This window comes from Plasmodium knowlesi, assembly GCF_000006355.2.
Source record: "Plasmodium knowlesi strain H genome assembly, chromosome: 7".
In the NCBI taxonomy this organism is placed as follows: Eukaryota; Apicomplexa; class Aconoidasida; order Haemosporida; family Plasmodiidae; genus Plasmodium; species Plasmodium knowlesi.
Genome location: NC_011908.2, coordinates 1,283,838 through 1,301,398, shown reverse-complemented (window position 1 = coordinate 1,301,398; position 17,561 = coordinate 1,283,838). Strand labels below are relative to the sequence as shown.

The following is a 17,561-nucleotide window of genomic DNA, read 5'->3' as shown; positions in this document are numbered from 1 at the left end:
TCCATACAATTGTGTGCCACTTAACAAATAAAGAACAAAACAAAAGGAAAAAATTAGAGCGAGGACAAAAATGAACTTTGCGGTTTCACAATTTTTGTGGAAATTTTCAGTGTATATAGGAGAGCATTTTAAAAAGAATGTCCCGGGGGGATTTACATAAATGCATATGATGTACTGTACAAAAACAAGGTGAAAAAAAACACCACCTAATCTGCGTACAATTAGGCATACACACAAGTCGGATTTCACTTAATTCTGTTTCCGAACTGGTGTATGCAGGCGTGCATGGACATACATTCGGCTAATTCATCACGTTCGTGCTTTGAAGCAACTACAAGAAAAAATATATGTACATCCTCTTTACTTCTCCTTTATGCGAATGCAAAAAGAATGAAAAAAAAAAAAAAAAAAAAAAAAAAAGCACAGGGACAAAGTCTTAGTACGAATATAGGAAAAAGGCTAACTGCTTTGATAGGCTTACATATTTGTAAAATATATCTTCAGAGCAATACTATTTGGGAAAAAATGCACAAGTAAAAAATGGCAAAAAAAGAAAAAAAAAAAAAAAAAAAAAAAAAAAGGTGAAGAGTTTGTTCACACGACCAATTGGTTCTTGGCTTAGAACTGGAATGAAAAGAAATAAAAAACGCACAAGGGAGAAGTCAAACAAGAAATAAAAATAAAACAAAATTCTATTCGCCTAAATAAATTTGTAAACAAAAAGAAAAAGAAATGTCAAACATTATATACATAAAATGAATGCACAGCACAAATGCGTGCATAAAATGACCGTGTAAGAATTTACAAACTGCATTTATATATTTCTACACGCATATGTATAACGCCACTGCGTTATATTCTTCGGTGGGAAGTGTATAGATCTGCTAAAAGTTCTCTCCATTTTTTGACGTTATAATTATATTTCCATTTGCTACTCTATCATCTTTTCATCGTTTTATGTATTTATTTTTTCCAGCAACAAATCCATGACATGCTAACAATAAAATAAAAGATTTGCCCCTTTACGATTCTCGAAAAGGGTTACTCTTCCTGTAAGTGGTATTTTTACACATATATAACAAGCTTTTGAAAATTTCTTGGAACATCATTTTTTTTTTTTTCCAGTTAGTCAAGTTTCATTCATGCACCGCACTTAAAGAAAAAAAAAAACATTTTAGGTTTTGCTCAGGACTGGGAATTATTTTATGCCATTTCGTTTTCCCACTATTTTTTACGTCTCTTAGGACGCGAATAACAGTGTGCTAACTGTTTTCTTTGTAGAGCGGAAAGATTACTCGCGGGGATTGCTCTTTCAAATAACAGTACACACGTATATATAGCGCACATGTCCTATATACACAATCCCACACGTGCCTATACACGTACAAATGGTGATTCTCCAATTCGGGGGGGGGGGGGGGTTAATTTAAAAAACAAAAAAAAAAAAAGTATTACAAAGTTTTTGCCTGTTCGATGCATAAAGAAAGAGACGTAAACAAAGGAAATGCCTTTTGCAATTTTATTTTTCCTCCATTCATAGCACTTGTGGAAGTGCAAAAGGGATGACACACTAAGTGTATGCATGCTATGTCAAAATGCCCTGAGGGAGGGCGCCATTACATGTAAAGCAGAATACTTAAAAAAGGTTAAGCTGTACATATGGCAGCATGCTCGAATTATAAATTAAGTAATTCTGCGTAGAGGGGGATAAACCATATGGAAGCATGACTGATGGGCTGGGAGGAAAGCAGAATAAAGAGGTAAAATAAATGCTTCGAATAAACAAGGCAAATGCAAAAAAAAAAAAAAAAAAAAAAAAAAAAAAAAAGTTTTAATTATAAACAAAAGATAAAACTAAACAAAATCGCTAGCAGTTGTGATCCTCGCTGAGGTCATCGTGCCCATCACCGCTCCTGTAAACTTTCATAGCTAGCACTTTCGTCCGTCTAGCGGATGGGGGGTTCTCTTGAAAGAAATACTGCAGTGGGGGGAGGAGGAAAAAAAACAAAACAATAAAATATAGATCGGTTAATAAAATAAGGGGATAACATCCCGTTTACACATGCTACACACTGAAATGCATGCAATGGAGGGCGAACGGCTTATAAAAGCCACCAACTTTGCGCACTTACGTATAGGAAAAATTCGAAATGCTTCCGCGAGTAGCAACTCAAAATACACTCCGCATTCAGGCGCATCACCACGTTGTATAAATTGCTCAAGTAACAAAAAATGATCACAGTTAGCTTGTCTATTTTGTCGTAAACATATATCTTCTTGATAACTTTTAGGCACTCGATTAGAAGCTTCTTTTCGACCGTCGTTAAGAGCGTGCTGGCCTTGTGAACCTTCTGAAGAAATTAAAAAAAAAAAAAAAATAGCAATATAGAGGGAAAAACGACACAAAATGGGAAGTGAAAAAAAGAAAAAAAAAAACAGATTTGCACCCAATGTGCTATTTGTCTTACAAAAAGGGGTGTAAAGTTTTCCGTGTGACTGTTTAGCGCCTTGACGTGTTCAATAGTCAGCCGAGGCTTCTCCAGGTATCTACATACGTTTACATATTTTGTATCTACAGTATCGACACCTTTAAGGGGGAGAGTATTGACACATTTTTCATTAACAGAATTGCACTTATAAAATTCTGTGAACTTTGCATTTTTGGTAAATTCCTTTATAACAATATTTTTTTTTACATTGGACGAAAAGGATAATCCGTTATGCTGCAAAAGGTGAATCATGTCTATGTAGTAGTCGTCCTTTTTCTCGCTTAGATATTGTTTCGATCGTCCAATGGTTTCTAGACATTCGCAAAATGGCACACCAGAAGCGTGGTGACGCGAGCGGGGGCGACAATATTCACTAATAGTACTAGCCGTGCTAGCACTACCGCTACTGCAGCCCTTGTGTTGGTACTTCTCTGCAAAACCTTTGCATCCTCTTTCCCGGCGCCCCTTAAGATACAAATGTGGGAACGACAAGTATGTGCAACACAATAAACACTTTTCTTGAAAATCCAAAAACTGGTAAAATATTTTAAATAAAATTTCCATGTCTTTGTAGTGAAATTTTCTTATCTTTCCTTGATTGATATATTCAATGAGGTATTCCTTCTTTTTTTTTTTGTATTCATTTTTTTTATCGATTACGAAATTTACATATTCGTCTATATTAATCTTCCCTCTAGGAGCAAAATGGCTAGTTCCCTTAATGCCTTCATCATGATGTCCTTTCCCCTCACCCAGTTGTGCGGAAATCTTTTTCTTTTCAAACTTCTCAGTAACATATTCGTTCTTTATTTCATCTTGAATTTCACTGAATATATTTCCAATAAATAATCCGTTGTATTCATTCGATGTGTCATATGGTGAGGCGTTTAGATCGAGCGACTTCACCATAAGGGGTTGGAGGAGTAGGCACTGTGTCACATGGATGTACCAAGCAAGTATGTAGCTCCTTTGCACATATCAAATGAAAAATCCGCGCACGTTCAGGCTTCCAACCAGAAATGTCCTTTTACTTTCACTTCCAGACGAAGGAGAGGGTGGTGATCATGGGGGGAAGAGACTACCCAATCGAATGGGAAGGCGCTACATAGAAAAATGAAAACGCGTTATTCTATTTCCACAGGGTGTTTTAACGCGGCACACGTGCTACATGCTGTACGTCGGAGGAGGCTTGAACAGGTCAAACGCGCAAAAACGTTGCAATTGGGCGATTGAAAATTGTGACAGTGTGAGCAGTCCCCCTACATGTACATTGTACACGTTTCCATAAGCCTATGCCAGTGGTGTATATATACCTATGCGCCTGCCCACTTGTAGTCCAGGGAGAAAAGCATAAAAGGGTCATACTTTCTGAAGCGCGCCAGCATAACGTCGATGGTAAAAATGGGTTTATGCTTCTACATACAATTTTTGCATGTCATTTTTCCCCTTTTGTGCAGCGTTCGCATAGGCTAGGTGGTAAAATGTGGCTAAGCGAACTGGGAGAGAAAAAAAAAAAAAGAAGAAAAAAAAAAAGAACACATAGGTAAATAGTGCATACTGGATGTGTTCTCAGCACGTGCATGAGCGTAACTCACAACTCGCTTTGAATACGCTAAGGTACAAGCTGAAACATGCGCACTGGGCCGCGCCGCTTCAAAACAGGGGCGCAATTGGAAAAAAGTGCATCTCGGTGTGGAGCTCGCTAAAGAGTACGAATGCTCCAGTTTGTGCTCGCAAATGGGATGAAGTATAAAACGGACGAAGCGAATCGACAAAGTGAAATAAAATAAAATAAATCCAGCTGAAGGAACAAAACTGACGCAAATTTCCCCTATCCGCGGGTAACCCTCCCGTACAATTTTTACGCTTCAAAATTTACGCGGCGAAATTCCCAGAATTTGCCACAATGGGAAAACACAAACACAGCAAAGATAAGTTGTACATTTTGCAGTCAGAGTATAGAAGAGATGCCTTGATAAAGAAGCAACACAAATCCAGGAACTCAACCTTCCTCCCTTTTAATTACTGGTGAGCAGTTTTACCATACATATGTTACGCTGTCCAAGAGAAAAACAAAAAAACAAAAAAAACATTACACGTACGGGGCATCACAAAAGCGTTCTCACGTACGTATATATATATGTTCATATATATTCCCGCTGGGGAATACATTTTCCCACCACTGTATATTTTGTTTTGCGCCCGTGTGAAGGCATCCCCTTTCACAGTGAGTCCAACCCATATACACGATCCTTGTCTCGCCCACGTTGTTTCTCCCCTTCAGCTGCATAAGTCTAAGACCCTTCAGCGATCCCTACTGTGATGAAGATGGAAGGCTATACGATAAGAAGAGCGTTTTAGAAGAAATGGCCAAGGGGAAGGAGGAAAGGAAAAAAGCGGAGCCAAGAATTGACCTGAAAAATCTAATTAAAGCAAACTTTTACAAACACAATAATGAGTACATATGCCCAGTGACGAGAAAGTACTTTAATCAACACTCCAAAATTATTTTAAATAAAAAAACGGGGAATGTATACTCCTCAGAGATATACAAATTATTTCAGAACAAGAAGGACATGTTTGATCCAATTACACATGAACCCATGCAGAAGACAGATTTGATTGTCCTACAGGACCCCCTACTTAAAGTAACCAAATCCAATGAACTCAGCCAAAACAATGTTCAGGCGAAAAAAATAAAAGCTCAATCTATTCAGGATAATGGGGCCATTATGAGTATCCTTCACGAAGTGCAGAAGAAAAAGGGGGATGTAAAAAGTGGGCAAGACAAAGGTGAACATGTCCAAATGGAGAAACATCATTGGGAAAAAAAGGGAGACAAAAATGATAAAACTGAGAATATAAAAGACATAGATGGAATACAAATGGAAAGAGGAAATAGCAAATACCTATTCCCTCCAAAATATGCTGATCCAGATGATGAAGAGGATGAGAGCGAAAATGAAATAAAAATAAAATGTGAAAATTATAGTGATAATAAATTAGCGCAAAGTGTAACTTCAACCATATCGAATGTTACGTACAAACACAACTTTGTATACCTTCCGGAGAACCAGGTACAAGACATGATTTATGAGAAGGTTCGAAAAAACAAAAAAAACAGTTACGTGAGACTCATAACGGATGTAGGCATGATCAACATTGAACTCTACGCCTCCATGTTGCCAAAGTTATGCCACAATTTTTTGTTCCTCAGTGAATATAAATACTATGACAAAACAGACATTTTTAAAAAGGATAAAAGGGAGGACATTGTTTATTTTGGTTCCCGTAAAAGTAATTACCATTTAGCAGCATCTGGATTTTATTGGAGAAAAAAATTAAAAAAAAGAAGAATGAGAAGCAAGATAAATGACGAAACGGCTATGCAGGCATTCAAAGAATCTATAATGGGGGTACCTAGCGACGACGATAGTGACGTGGCAATTAAATATGTGAAGCATAGTGGGCACAAGCCCCCTTCGGAGAAAAGCTGTTTTGGAAATGTGTACCTTTTTAGATACTACAATCAGATGTACTCCAACATGTTCTACATTTGCCTGACGGAGGAGTACACCACGGGGGATGCCTGCGTGGGAAAAGGTGAGGCGTTTGTGATTGCATACTTCACAGCAATTTGCGCGTCCCTATGAAAAAGAAAATATCCTATGTGAACATAAGTTCTGACGAACTAGCGAAATCGTTACACTAACTGCGCGCATTATTTTGCATTTCTCCACACACCCTTTGTGCATTCCCCATGCAGTTGTAGGCGGAAATGAAACCCTCGAAAAGCTGAAAAATCTGGACCCCGCTGCAAGTAGTGATGTAATATATGAAAGATGGACAAAAATTTCGTTGCCCTGGATAAGCGACTTATGTATGTTTTCATCTTTACATACCAACACACGGATATATTCTCTTGTCCATCCATCCCACCCCATCCCCTTCACAAACTCAGCACACCCTGAACGACGTCATCATTTACACAAACCCGTTCAAAGACGTGGTAAAAGAAATGAAAGCAAATATGAGAAAGAAAGAGGAGGAAAAAAGAGGACAGGAAAATAACACAGAGAGCTACATAGACGATGGAAAGTACGTCCAGAATAAAAATGACAGTATCGGTAAATACATAAATTGGAACGACTTCAAGAAGAGTGCAACGGCAGCAACGAACACAGCGAACACGAATGAAGAATTTAGCAAACCAAAACTGAACCCTTTAAAAAAGGAAACGCACTCAAAATCGAAGCAGAACAGTAGAATGGATTTTTCCAAGTGGTAGAATTAAAGCAGTTCCATGTCAAAAAATATATATACAAATAGATAGACGTGTTTTTTTTTTTTTTTTTTTTTTTTTTTTTTGTCAGCCAAAAGGCATAATTCCCGGAACGGAATAAAAAAGGCACATCAGTGCTGTTTCACCGTTAACGTTTTTTTTTGGGGAGAGGTGGAACACTTTTTTTTTTTTTTTTTTTCGACGTTGAGGTTCCATTACGTCACTCATAAGTATTACACAATGTTTTATACACACTGTCATGCTGCATATGTAAACTGTCCCTTCAGTTGTGTATTTTTTATTTTATTTTATTTTTTTTTTTTTTATTTCCCCTTTATTTTGTCAATTTCTTCTTTGTTTTTTTAGTAATTTTTTTTGGGAATTAATGTTTTTTACCCTCACGCTTACGTTTACTTTTCCTTTTCTTTCCCTTGTGTGTCCATGCCCATTTTTTACACTCGGAAAATTACATAATATTTTTCCTACAAATGAATAGCCAGCGCCCCAAAAAACACATACGTTGGCCTTCCATAAAATGTTTGTATTTTTTAACCTTTGACATATTTTGCTTCACCGCTTTGCTAATTCTTCTTTTTTTTCATAAATCATTTTTTTCGTATGTATATAAAATTTAAGAAAAAACAAATTTGTTGTTTTTCCTTTTAATTTTAAAATTATATGAAAAAAAATTTATATATTCGCCATATTATATATAACTATTTGGGGAAAGCGTTTTTTTTTTTTTTTTTTTTTTTTTATTTATACAATTAAAATTTTTTTTATATATTTTTTTGTTTATACCGAAACGGTACATTTTTTTCTTTTTTTTTCCCGCCTTCTATTTTTATACTATTTAGATTCTAACTAGAAAAAATATAAAACATAAAAAGTACAGACATGTGAATTAGTGATGCAGATAATGCATTTTAACTTTTTTATAAAATTGATATTCACTGAAAAACAACGTTATTAAAAAGTCATGTACATTTCCGACAGCGTAAAATTAGTGCAATCGGCATGGGGCATGTCCACATGTATAAATAGGTAAAAATATATACGTATACAGGTAAAGACATTTGCGTTGCTCACATATGTGTACGTACTACAACACCGTATTAGTGAACTTGCCCAAACGTCACACTGGTAGATAGGCGAACAGATAAGCAATCGGAGGAGACCACTTTGCTGAGTAATATGTTATCCAAAAGTTTTCACAGAAAAGGCAGTGCACATGCATTGATAGAAAAAAAAAAAAAAAAAAATAGCACAGCGTAGAAGGAAGCCAAATCAATACTTTTCTCACAAGTTTGTATTCACGGGGTAGATTGCTCCTTTTCCTTTTACCTGAGGTGTGTCTATCAGTTTTCCCTACCCCCCTTTTAACGCCATATAACATGCATAATTCTTGAAATTTCCCTCGACAATGCAGTAGTGAAATGCGTTTTCAAAAAATAACACACTTTTAACTTGAAGAAAAAAAAAAAAAAAAAAAAACGCACTTGCTGATTTTTGATTACACTTGGTATAGCTATGGATAAACAGGGAAGGTGCACGAAGAGGTGTATAATTTAAAACCTAATTAGAAGCACCACACACATATACACACACACACAGGTGTAAAGTGTTAGAGGTGTCAAGAACGCACAGCGCAAAAGACCAAGGCTTTAAAATGCGAGTCGAGTCAGCAACGCACACATGCCGCCCACTACCCCCTTCTCCTAGTCAAATTAAGATTCAGAAGAAATGGAAGATTTTGCCTATGTGGACAAAAATGTTTATATAAATCTTCTCGTGACCATTATAAATAAATGCAAAGAATACCTTCTAGGAGTAGGAATTTTTAAGCTTGTCTTTTGCTTGTGCATAGTGGTCATTAGTATTATCTTTGCTCGTCGCAAAAACAAAAAGAAGAAAAAGGTCAACATATATATACAGATAAATAATGTGCGCCACGGAAATGATAAGAAAACGGGCGAAATAGGGGAAGACCATAAAAAATGTTGGGCGGCCAATGAAGATGCACAAATAGTAGAACCCACCTTTCCCGAAGCGCGTGAACCCACAAATGTAGAACAATTGAATAACGAATTCTATCACATAACGTACAGCCCACATATATTTGACCTAAAAAGTATCAACAGAACCGAATTGTGCAATGTATGCAACGAAAGCATCTACTCATTTATTTTTTACAAAAAAGATATTTTCGAATGCGTGGTTTGCAGAAATAAGTGCCACATAGAATGCGCCCCCAACTCCAACTTGATGAGCTGTAAAACGGCTGTGTTCTTCAAAAATAAACACAAGTTTATAAGAATTAGGAACTGCATGTGGAATAATAAATGCAACATTTGCAGTAAAAAATTCTCCTACTTCTCCTTTCCCCCCTTTGCCAAACAGTACATATATAAATGCATTTGGTGCAACAAATATTTTCATGTCCACTGCATAGCGAAAATTGCCAAAAAAAAAAAACAAATACATGATAAAAAAAAACAAGTCAAGGATGCAGTTTGTAACTATGGAAATAACAAGTATGTGCTTCTCCCGTACGAAGTTGCCATTAAAGAAAACGTCCTTTTGGACTTCTTGATGAATGCCTACCACCGTGTGAACGAGACACAAATGGGTAATGATGAACTGCTACTCAGCTACACTCCCCATGCGTTGGATGATACCACCGGCGATGATGGAACGGATGAGTTGAGCCCACAAGAAAGAAACGAAAAAGAGAAGAAGCTGGATCATGCGAAAGGAGGAAAGCTACCCCTTATTGGCAATCACACACCAACTGAACAACTCTGCCTCGATTATGTAAACCACTTCTCCATGTTTAACAAGATGAGAAAATTTAAATCATTTCCCAATTCTTCAAAAGCAAAAAATAATATAATCTCGGTGCATGAAAACTTTCTTCTCAATTTCTTCCCAATCCATTTGCCAATCTATGAAATAAAAAGTAGTAGAAAAATTCTCCTCATTTTTCTAAATGTAAAAAGTGGAGGGCAAGTTGGAAAAAAGCTCTACCAAGAATTGCTCATGTATTTTAACCCCCTACAAATCATAAGTATAAAAAGTGAAAAAAATGTTTTAAATGCCCTGAACATGTATAAGGAAATGATTTGGCTCAACAGAGTAATCATCCTTCTCTGTGGAGGAGACGGAACCATAAGCATCTTCATCGACACGTTATTAAAATTTTTTGCAAATGAAGTTGCCATGGGTGCTTTGCAGGGAAAGAACAAGGGGAAATACAGCGAACTGTATTATGGAAGTGATAAAAAAAATGAACAATTTCTCTCCACGAAAAATACATTCCTAAATAAAACCATCATGAACATCACGGCAAAGTTGAAGCACAATAAAGACGCACTTAGGAAGAAGTGGGCAAATAATATCACCGCGCAAGCGAAAAAACCCACCACATTTTTCCTAAAAAAGAGGACTGAGAAAAATGCTACTGGACAAGATGCAAACAATTCCGGTGACCATTGCCGTGACGATGAGGGGAACATAAGTGAGGAAAACGCAGAAACATATTTTGGGAATGAATCCTGCACCGCTCACGTGTGGGGAGAAAATCAAAGTGATCAGTTGGCGCCGAACCTAACGTCCAAGGTGAAAGGTGCATTTGCAGGCGATAGACGTATCGACGATCCTGCCGCCCTGAATGGTGAATTGAAGGGCGACTTAATTAGCCAATTAAGTGGCGAAATAATTGACGATTTGCGGCAGCACCTGAGTAATGATTTGAATATTGACAGCAACAGCTGGAGCTCTGGGCGCAATACCCCCAAGGATATGGACAAGGGGGGAACCGAAGCCAAGTGTGGAAACGGGAAGTACCTGTACATCCTTGAAAAACTGAAGAACTTCAAAAAAAAAGGCCCAGAAAAGGATGACGATGCAGAAAACGAAGGAGAACTGTGTGAAGACGAAGCCTACAAGGGAAGCACGGTGAAAAGCTTCCAAAACGGAAACTCCATGATGGACAAGTACTACAATGGTAACACAGTCATATATAGTAATTGCACACAGAATAATGAAGACCCATATTTTGAATCTCGGAGGGGCAAGGAGAATGAAAAAATGTACGACAATATTCTTTACCATGATTATAAGGAGAATTCAAGCAGTTATTTGCCAATGAAAACCAAATTAAATGAAAATTCGCCATCGTATTGTCATGAGGCGAATGGGGCGATCCCAAAAAAGAAGGAAGAAAATAAGCAACACTTTGGTAATAGCACCAGTTTGAGCTACAGTAATGGAAATTCACTTAACAGCGGCAACGCTGAGTGTGATGATGGCACCCAAGTGTATCTCTGCAATGAGGACAATGTGACACCCCACCAGGGTGGTTACCCGGGTGGTTACCCGGGTGGTTACCCGGGTGGTTACCAGGATAATTACCAAAGGGATGTAAAAGGGAAGACATCCCTGACCGATGGAATCCCCAACATGGAAGCAGGAGATCCAAATCGAAGTGATGAAGATGTCATCTTCCAAATAGATAATGGTTACAAAGTTATACGCTCAAATGAAAAAAAAAAAAATCGCCAAGGTGACGGCCAACGCTCTTGTGAACAAAAAGAAATTACAAATAAAATTATCAAAAGGGAAGATAAAGAAAAGAAATCGAACAAAAATTCTCTCGAATCTTACATAGCATGTGCACCTATAGGTATACTTCCCCTAGGTACAGGAAACGATTTAAGTTACAGTCTAGGATGGGGGTGTGGGTACAATAACGACCCATTGGTGTACTTAAACAAAATGAAAAATGCAAAAAACAAATATATAGATGTATGGAATATGAAAGCATATGACCTAAACAACAATATCATTCTAAACAATAGCTTTATAAACTATTTCGACTTTGGAGTTATCTCCAGATTAGCTCTCCATTTCGATAATATAAGGAAAAAATTTCCTCATTTTTTTAATAGCAGAATTGGAAATAAAATACTCTATGGAGAAGTAGGCTTTAGAGACTTCTGCTTCAATACATACAAATATAAGTTAAACAAAAATATAAAACTATACTGTGATGGAAAGAAGGTAAAAATTGATGAGGACATAGAAAGTGTGTGCTTGATAAACATTCCCTACTTTCTTGGTGGAGTTAAAATATGGAAGGATGATGATGATGACAACACAGATAAACATTACCATTCTGACATGGATAGACAGAAACAGGAACATGTGAGAAGGAGGAGGACAAGTAAAAAGGAAATGAAAGAGCAAGTGGATGAAAACAATTCAACCAACAGCTCCAGCAATAGCAGCTTTATTGCCTGCTCAATGAATGATAATTTACAAAATGAAAAAAATGGAAGAATTTTTTCCAACAGTTTCGGGGAGGAAAAAATTGGGCACACTTTTGATGATCATAAAAAAATGGCTATGGCGGAATTTATAAAAAGTGCCACTTTAAAAAATTCACCTGGGGAGGATGTCAATCCATCCGAGTTTTTCCAAAATGAAAAAACAAATGGGATTACATCACCTTCACAGGGTGATGGAGTGAATCATCCACAACAGGAGGAAAAATCTTCCCCACCCACCAATGAGCAATCATTCGACTATAGCAACATATACAAATCGTACAGACTTGACTTTTACAGACAAAAGAAATGGAAGCAAAAGTATCGAAAGCAGAAGATGGATGACAAAGTCATTGAAGTCATTGGGTTTCGAAATATGTTCCATATTCTTCAGGTGCAGATTGGTATGTCCAGTGCGATAAAACTCTGCCAGGGGAGTGACATCAAGGTAAAGATTGACAAGACGTTTATTCAAAATAAAAACAAAATTTACTTCCAGTACGATGGAGAGCCTGGATTTCTTAACATCCATAAGTTGCATTTCACTCATAAGTAAGACACAATGGGAGCCGACGGCCGAATGGGGTCCCTCATCATCATCACCAAGCGTGCCCCGTGAGCTCGCACCTCGTTCGTTCGTTCATACGGCGTTCCCAATTTCGCTTTTCCCCCTCTTTCTTTCCCCACCGCAGGTGTCAATATTTGTTTTTGTCTCCTAAGGACCCAATTTGATGCAATCTCGGAAAGGCCCATTCTCCTTTTTTTTTTTTTTTTTTTTTTTTTTTTTGTAAAATTGCATGCCCTTTATTTTACACGTAGCGTATTTATCGTGTCATATATTTATCTCATTCCCTTTGTGTTTTCTTTGTGCGTCCCTTCGCGCCCGCATTTTTCTTTTTTTTTGTTTTTCCGTGATTGCCTCAGCGTTGCTGACGGATAGGCAACGGCGTGCCTTTGAAGCCACGCGCAAGGTTTTTCACAAAGTTAACCCTTTTACGTGATCATTATATAGTTGTCCAATTATCCGTCTATTTACACAGGGCACCTACCGCCCATCAATTTCTTTTTAACGACTTACCCATTTATACCGCAAATGAATTCCCAAATTTAAATTCACGCATCATAGCGAATTAATTTTTTAAAAGTAAATCACACAACGTTATAAATGTGAAGTAAAAATAAGAAAAGGGGGAAAATGCTAACTGGAAAAAAATGCGCGTAAAAAAAATGCGCTGAGATGGGAAAAAAAAAATTAAAAGGTAAACAAACTACAAAAATAATAAAACAAAAATTAAAGCCACATACTGCAGAGCACACAGTATGTATTCCCCCCATTGGTGAAGATCCAAATGCCACAAATATGTCAACGCGCCGGTTTGACGCGCCTACCAAACCCACCTGCTACTTCTTCTTTTTCTTCTGCACAGTTTGCCGGTTCAACAACTTGTACTTTTTGGAGTCATTTCTGCTTAGCGTGATTGCATTACGACATCCTTTTCCTCCCTTGAAAAGTTGAAATGGGGGTATAGTGTGGTGGAAGCTGTATGCACACACATACGCATGTTGCGCGTGCATCGATATATAATCCGTATGTACATGTAACACAGTTGGCACACACATAGGGTGATGCCTGCGACACGTTTTTTTTTTTTTTTTTTTTTTTTTTTTTTTTCATTTCTCAAACCTCCCAGAAGTTCCCGCCTTTCTTCGCCTTCTTGTCCCGCTGACATACACACACGTCGTCGTCATCAAATTCACGAAAACAAAATCCGCAAATCACCCGCTTGGCAATGCCACATTCGTGGTTGCTATTTAAATCGTGGCAAGTGGGACACGGAAATATCTTTAAAAGGGAGAAAGAAAAATATAGCGTAGGATGGGGGCACAGCAAAATGTAGTGATGTTGTATTTTCGAAAGGATGATAACGGAAAACACACATACCATACGGGTGCACATAATGTCACATGCCGCCGGAGTGTATATACACCCAGGGGATGGGTCGTCAATACGTGGCAACCGCTTACCTTGTTACAACAGGGGAATTTGAAGAGGCGATGAGACTTTTTAAAATGCTTGCATGCACCATCCTTCACTTCTATATTATTTACTTTTATAACGTTTTTGCATTTTTCTATCTTCAAATTGTTCGCTGGAGCGATGGCCTTCTTGTTGGACTTTTTTTTTGTGAACAGTTTGTTTATCATTTCGTCTATTCTGTATGGGGGAGGGGAGTGTGTGCACAAGTGCAAACATTTTTTTTTATGGGTGTACATATGTACACTCATTGGGGACATACGTGTGCACGTGCGTGCCCCCCGTTGACGCACACAGAAACACATAAAGTGGCGGATTTACTTTTTTATCGCGGCATTGTTTGCGTTGATTATCTCGTCAAAGGAGAAGCTGCTGTATTTGAACTCCAGCTTGGTGAAGCATTTCTGGCAGTTGATGTGCATTTCTTTGCCTATCATGGGGGTTGTGGGGGTGAATAGCATGTTGGTAAAAAAAAAATGATGGTGCGACAGTGGGTGCCTTCATCTATGCACACACATTTGTGTGGGGAGAGGCAACTCCTCCCCTTGGGGTGGCATCCATCCTATTTGTGGTAATACCAGAAGTGACATTCTTCAGGATGCTCTTCCTCCCGCAACTTTCACAATTCACGCTGTAATCCCCGCTTAACAAGTCCTAAAAAAGAGAAGGGGGAAAATAATGTAAAAATGACTAAACATAAATATAAGGGCGACGCCGCAAAAAAAAAAAAAAAAAAAAAAAAAAAAAAAACTCCTTTGAGTCCTTTCTACCCTAGGCTTACCATCAGAGAGCACTGGTTAAACTTCAAAACACACACACAGCTGTTCTCCATAAAGCAAATATTTCTGTACACTTCCACAATTGCACTGCTGCTGCAATTCACGCAGGTGCAAACTGTATGCAAAAGAAGGATGGGAGGGGGGGGATAGAAAAAACAACATCAGGATATGTCAGAAAAATAAAAAAAAAAAAAGACAACAAAAAGAAAATGCCTGATGCATCAAATGCTCAAGGAGAACATTCCCGCTCTACCTAACTGGGGAGCATCTTTGCTCGTCGTGGTGACATCAAATGTGTTGCAGCACCGGGTGCAAAGAAGCTGCAGCCTTGGGGGATAAAAAAGGGGGAATTCGTGGGCATGTATATGTGAAGAGAGTACATAGGAAGAAAGCATATATACGATGACAACACATAGGAAGTATACATATAAGGGGTGTGAACAATTTCGTGAGCGTTCTGACGGTGATGACCCCAACCCCCAACATGAAGATCCGCGTTCCATGCACCTACTTCAATTGGATGGCCTTGTACAGAGATATATTTTTGATGTGGACGTTACTAAGCACAAGACTTTTCCCCGTTATGTTTACATTATTGTTTATTTTCATGTCATCGCTGTCAATGTCCTGATCCATCTCCTCGTTATTCGCCTGATCACTGTCTTCCTCATTCGGTTGGTTCGGTTCGAGTTCGCTCTGATTTTCCCTCTCTTTTTTTTGCCGTTCCTCCAGCTCCAGCTCTTTCTGCTTCTCCTTCTCCTTCTCCATCTTCTGCTTCTCCTTCAGCACGATGAACCGGCAGTAGAGGAATCGCTTCAAGCAATCCTCCGGACCCTTCGTCTTGACAATTTCGCTAACCTTTTCCCATTTTTCTGGACAATTTTTTAAATCCTTATAAACCCTCAACCCTTCCTCAAGAAGCGTCTGTTCCTCAAGCTTCCAATTCATTACTTTTTTTTTTTCTTCTTCCCTCTTCAACTTCCTCAAATTGTCATTTGCCTTTTGGCTACCTTCCATCGGTGAGGTATCTTTCTGGTTGGTATCTCCACTGGGGGTCTCATTCGTGCCGTCTTTCTTCTCCAAATCGTTATGTGTGCTCTGGCCATTGGGTTCTGCCCTTGTGATTTCCACCAAGTCATTATTTTTCACCTCACGATGAATATAATGCGGCCCCCTTTCGCCTTTTTCAGTTTCCTTCTCAAGCATATTCCTTCTACAACCATTTGCAACCGTGTTGATTTGGCTAGATTCGTCTATATAACTATTTTGCTGCGTGGGGGTATATTCCTCATTGGTTTCGTGAAGACTATACGTGAAGTGTTCTTCTGATTTTTCGTTCAGATTAAAATGGGAATGTGTTTTCCCCTGATTGGAATGGACTTCATTTGTGTGTGCATAATTTTCTTGCAATGAGTCTACCTGAACACCAGGTACTTCTTTTTCCCTTCCCTTTTCATGTTCACCAGTGTGACTCAGGGTACTTTTTCCATTTCCCCTTCTGCTGACTAGATTATTGGGGTAATTCATGTCCCTGTTGCTACCGTGGTGGAGATTATTCAACGGTAAGCGAAGGGCACGACCGCTATGATGTATAGTTCCATTTTGGTCTCTCCTGTCCCCCTCTGCCGCCCTGTTGGTTCTCTCATTCGGGTAGTAACGATGCCACCGATGGTCTGTCGTTCCCCTACCGTTGGGTTCGTTTCGGTAAGCGCCCCTCTGATGGTAGTAGTGATTGTTCCTTCCATTATAGCTGGAGTAAACGGAGTCTAACTTTTTATAATGATTCACCATCCTTTCCCTTTTCACGTAATCGAATCTATCGTAATAATTTACACTTGGATGTTTTGTTCGAAATTTTCCATCATTATAATGGTTTTTCGTCCCCCTCTGGAATGTTCCCTTATGCTGTTCCTCCCTGTCCACATGGTTCACCACACGGTTTACCTCAACACTTTTTCCATCCGTTTTGTCACACACATTGTGGCTGGATGTATCCTCCATGTGCGCGTTGTGCTTTACGTCACTACCCATGTGACCATTACTGGTTATCTTTTTTCCACTTCCCTCCCTTTCTTCTGTATTTCGAACTCCCTTGTACTTTCCATGCAGGTGTGTATAATCCATTTTGTTATTTTCGTGCCCTCCAAAAAAACATATTTCTTCATTTTTTAAATTACAATTTGTTTGTTCATTGTTCCATTCGTTGATGGTATAATCATTTTGTTTGCCGCTTTTTTTTCCGCACTTTTTCTTCCCGTTAAAGCAAAAATTTTTTTTACCTTCACGCGTATCCTTTGTTTTTTCACCCCCGTGGTTATTTTTTTTTTGCGAACAATTTCGTGTGCGGGGGATTCCCACCTCCATAGCAGTATTCCCCTCAGTGTCCATGTCCTCCTTCGATTTGTTTTTCCTCTCAGTCGAGGGGGACGGAAGAAAATTTGCATTATACCTTCGAGGAAAACTACGAATTCCCCTTTCCACATCAGCATCGCCCCCCAACATCAGTTCGGCGTTCCCTCCCCGGCCAGTACCGTTCGCACCGTTGTTTCGGTGGTTATCCACGTGGTTCCTGACCCGGTTGCTTTGATAATGATCGCCTTCCCCTCCCGGCCGCACAGTTCCTACCTCCGTCATGACACTTGCCATTCA

General features: G+C 38.6%; 4 protein-coding genes across 4 annotated transcripts; 2 read left to right on the top strand and 2 right to left on the bottom strand.

The window, feature by feature from the left end:
- Positions 1 to 1,867: 1,867 nt before the first annotated feature.
- PKNH_0729300 (conserved Plasmodium protein, unknown function) lies at positions 1,868 to 3,398 on the bottom strand (the record flags this gene model as incomplete). The annotated part of the gene is made up of 3 exons (XM_002258550.1): positions 1,868 to 1,978; positions 2,133 to 2,351; positions 2,469 to 3,398. The coding sequence occupies 3 exons, from the start codon at positions 3,396 to 3,398 to the stop codon at positions 1,868 to 1,870; spliced, it is 1,260 nt and encodes a 419-aa protein (XP_002258586.1).
- A 997-nt stretch (positions 3,399 to 4,395) lies between these two features.
- Positions 4,396 to 6,777, top strand: PKNH_0729200 (peptidyl-prolyl cis-trans isomerase, putative; the record flags this gene model as incomplete). Its single annotated transcript, XM_002258549.1, has 4 exons — positions 4,396 to 4,517; positions 4,774 to 6,092; positions 6,256 to 6,317; positions 6,451 to 6,777. 4 exons carry the CDS (start codon positions 4,396 to 4,398, stop codon positions 6,775 to 6,777), a joined length of 1,830 nt encoding a protein of 609 aa, XP_002258585.1.
- Positions 6,778 to 8,514: 1,737 nt separating this feature from the next.
- Positions 8,515 to 12,830, top strand: PKNH_0729100 (diacylglycerol kinase, putative; the record flags this gene model as incomplete). The annotated part of the gene is made up of 2 exons (XM_002258548.2): positions 8,515 to 12,650; positions 12,791 to 12,830. 2 exons carry the CDS (start codon positions 8,515 to 8,517, stop codon positions 12,828 to 12,830), a joined length of 4,176 nt encoding a protein of 1,391 aa, XP_002258584.2.
- Positions 12,831 to 13,499: 669 nt separating this feature from the next.
- Positions 13,500 to 17,558, bottom strand: PKNH_0729000 (zinc finger protein, putative; the record flags this gene model as incomplete). Its single annotated transcript, XM_039113947.1, has 8 exons — positions 13,500 to 13,601; positions 13,783 to 13,941; positions 14,124 to 14,313; positions 14,455 to 14,563; positions 14,712 to 14,787; positions 14,915 to 15,027; positions 15,166 to 15,239; positions 15,424 to 17,558. The coding sequence occupies 8 exons, from the start codon at positions 17,556 to 17,558 to the stop codon at positions 13,500 to 13,502; spliced, it is 2,958 nt and encodes a 985-aa protein (XP_038969583.1).
- Between the last annotated feature and the right edge of the window lie 3 nt (positions 17,559 to 17,561).